General features: G+C 31.9%; 1 protein-coding gene across 1 annotated transcript; it reads left to right on the forward strand.

Moving 5' to 3' along the window:
• Nucleotides 1–345: 345 nt before the first annotated feature.
• Nucleotides 346–1,494, forward strand: LOC135957310 (uncharacterized). Its single transcript, XM_065508074.1, has 3 exons — nucleotides 346–482; nucleotides 538–887; nucleotides 961–1,494. Exons 1-3 carry the CDS (start codon nucleotides 371–373, stop codon nucleotides 1,492–1,494), a joined length of 996 nt encoding a protein of 331 aa, XP_065364146.1. The 5' UTR covers nucleotides 346–370.
• Nucleotides 1,495–1,788: the final 294 nt, after the last annotated feature.

The following is a 1,788-nucleotide window of genomic DNA, read 5'->3' on the forward strand; positions in this document are numbered from 1 at the left end:
TTAAAAATTATTTTTAAAAAAAAATTACAAAAATCCATTTATTATCCGAATAAACTGAAATTTAAAATATAAATAGTCCTTGAGAAGATCTACAAAAATACCATTACATATATTGTTGTGGTTGTAGCAGCAGTGGTTGCTGATTTGACAGCCCTTGGTCGAGTGAACTCTGGTCATTTCGGTGCGTAGAACAACCGACTGTCGTTGGAATGATTTACTTTGACTCTCAGTTACCCTTCTAGCCTGGAAACTCAGAAAAAATTATTTTTGATTAATATTTGTACCACCCAGTAAATGTAATGATATTTTTAAAATAATTCCAATAAAACTATTTCAAATAAATATTTTCAATAAATAAAAGAAAAAAAATATGTCTATAACCGGAAGAATTTTGTTTGAAAACAATCTTGCCAATATTTTTACGGGTGATGATATAAATCTTATTATAGAGATAGATAATCTAGAAGAAATCTTTGTGAAAGGTAGATACATATAATTTTTACCAAAAATAATAAAAGAAATCCAACATTTTTTAAGAAATTTTTCTCCACTTTCATGGCGAGGTAAATGTCAAATGGGAAGATTTAATAAATAAACCCAAAGATGGAAAAATTATTTATATTATGCAACAATTTGAAGGTCAACAAATCTGTGTGAATAAACATATAAGCATACAAATCATGGATGTTCTTAACAAGGGTAAACACTGCTACAGTGTGCTGCTGCAGATACCCCAGCAAATACCTCAGAGTATTGATAGGAAATATGGATCCGTAAAATATGAGTTAGAGCTGGGTGTTCATCATGATTCAGGAGTTGATGTATTGTGTAGACGGCCTCTAGATATAAAACAATATTTGAATATTTGTATCAAATCGGAGTATGAGGTAAGGACATCTCCTTTTTAACTTTAGAATTTCTTAAAATTTTATAATATTTACAATTATTTTTTTCATTTAGCGGCCTTTTCATACTCTTTTCAATAAATTCTTTTGCTGGGGCATCTTTAATGTCCGACCTCTCGAAGTCTCTCTGACTCTACCTACTACTTTGTTTTTGGCCGGTGATTCCATTAAGTATTTTGTAATGCTGCAAAACTTCAGCAAGTTTATGAACCTGCAGCGCCTATCGGTTATACTAACTCAAACCCAACACTATAAAGCCTTAAGACCCAGGGAAAGAATTAAGCAAGTCCATACAACCTTAAATATAATGATGCATCATCTCACTAGAAGGCATTGTAATGGAAAATTTGAAGGTTCCTTGCAATTGCCTCGATCACTTATACCCACATCACAGGAATCATGTCTGCTAGAGATCAGTTACAAGCTACAATTTATTTTGGTTTATAAAGGTTTGCACACAGATGATTACATTTCTCTGCCTATAACAGTGGCAAGTCATAGAGATAACACAGCAGCTACTTTGAACTTTACAAATTCCGAAATAGGATTGCCAATGGAGGTCAATCAAAACACTGAATTTGAAGTATAATATTGCTTAATTATATTAAATAAAGCAATTTTGTTGTACCGCCTCAATAATTCGTTTTAAACCAAACTTGCTTTCTCTTTTGTTAACATATTAAATTTTGTATTTACAAATTATTAGCGGTTTGCTGTCTTGTTATTTGTTCTGTTTCCGTTTGTGTGCCTCTAAATGTTTGTTTTGATTGCGTTATGGGTCAACAATACCAACAGGGACACACACCGCTACATTTTACCACAAATACACCCCTTTTGTTGTATTTTATTTCCGTTTTGTCCATGTACATATTTATGTCTGCAT

The sequence above is a fragment of the Calliphora vicina genome, chromosome 1 (genome assembly GCF_958450345.1).
Source record: "Calliphora vicina chromosome 1, idCalVici1.1, whole genome shotgun sequence".
NCBI lineage: Eukaryota > Metazoa > Arthropoda > Insecta > Diptera > Calliphoridae > Calliphora > Calliphora vicina.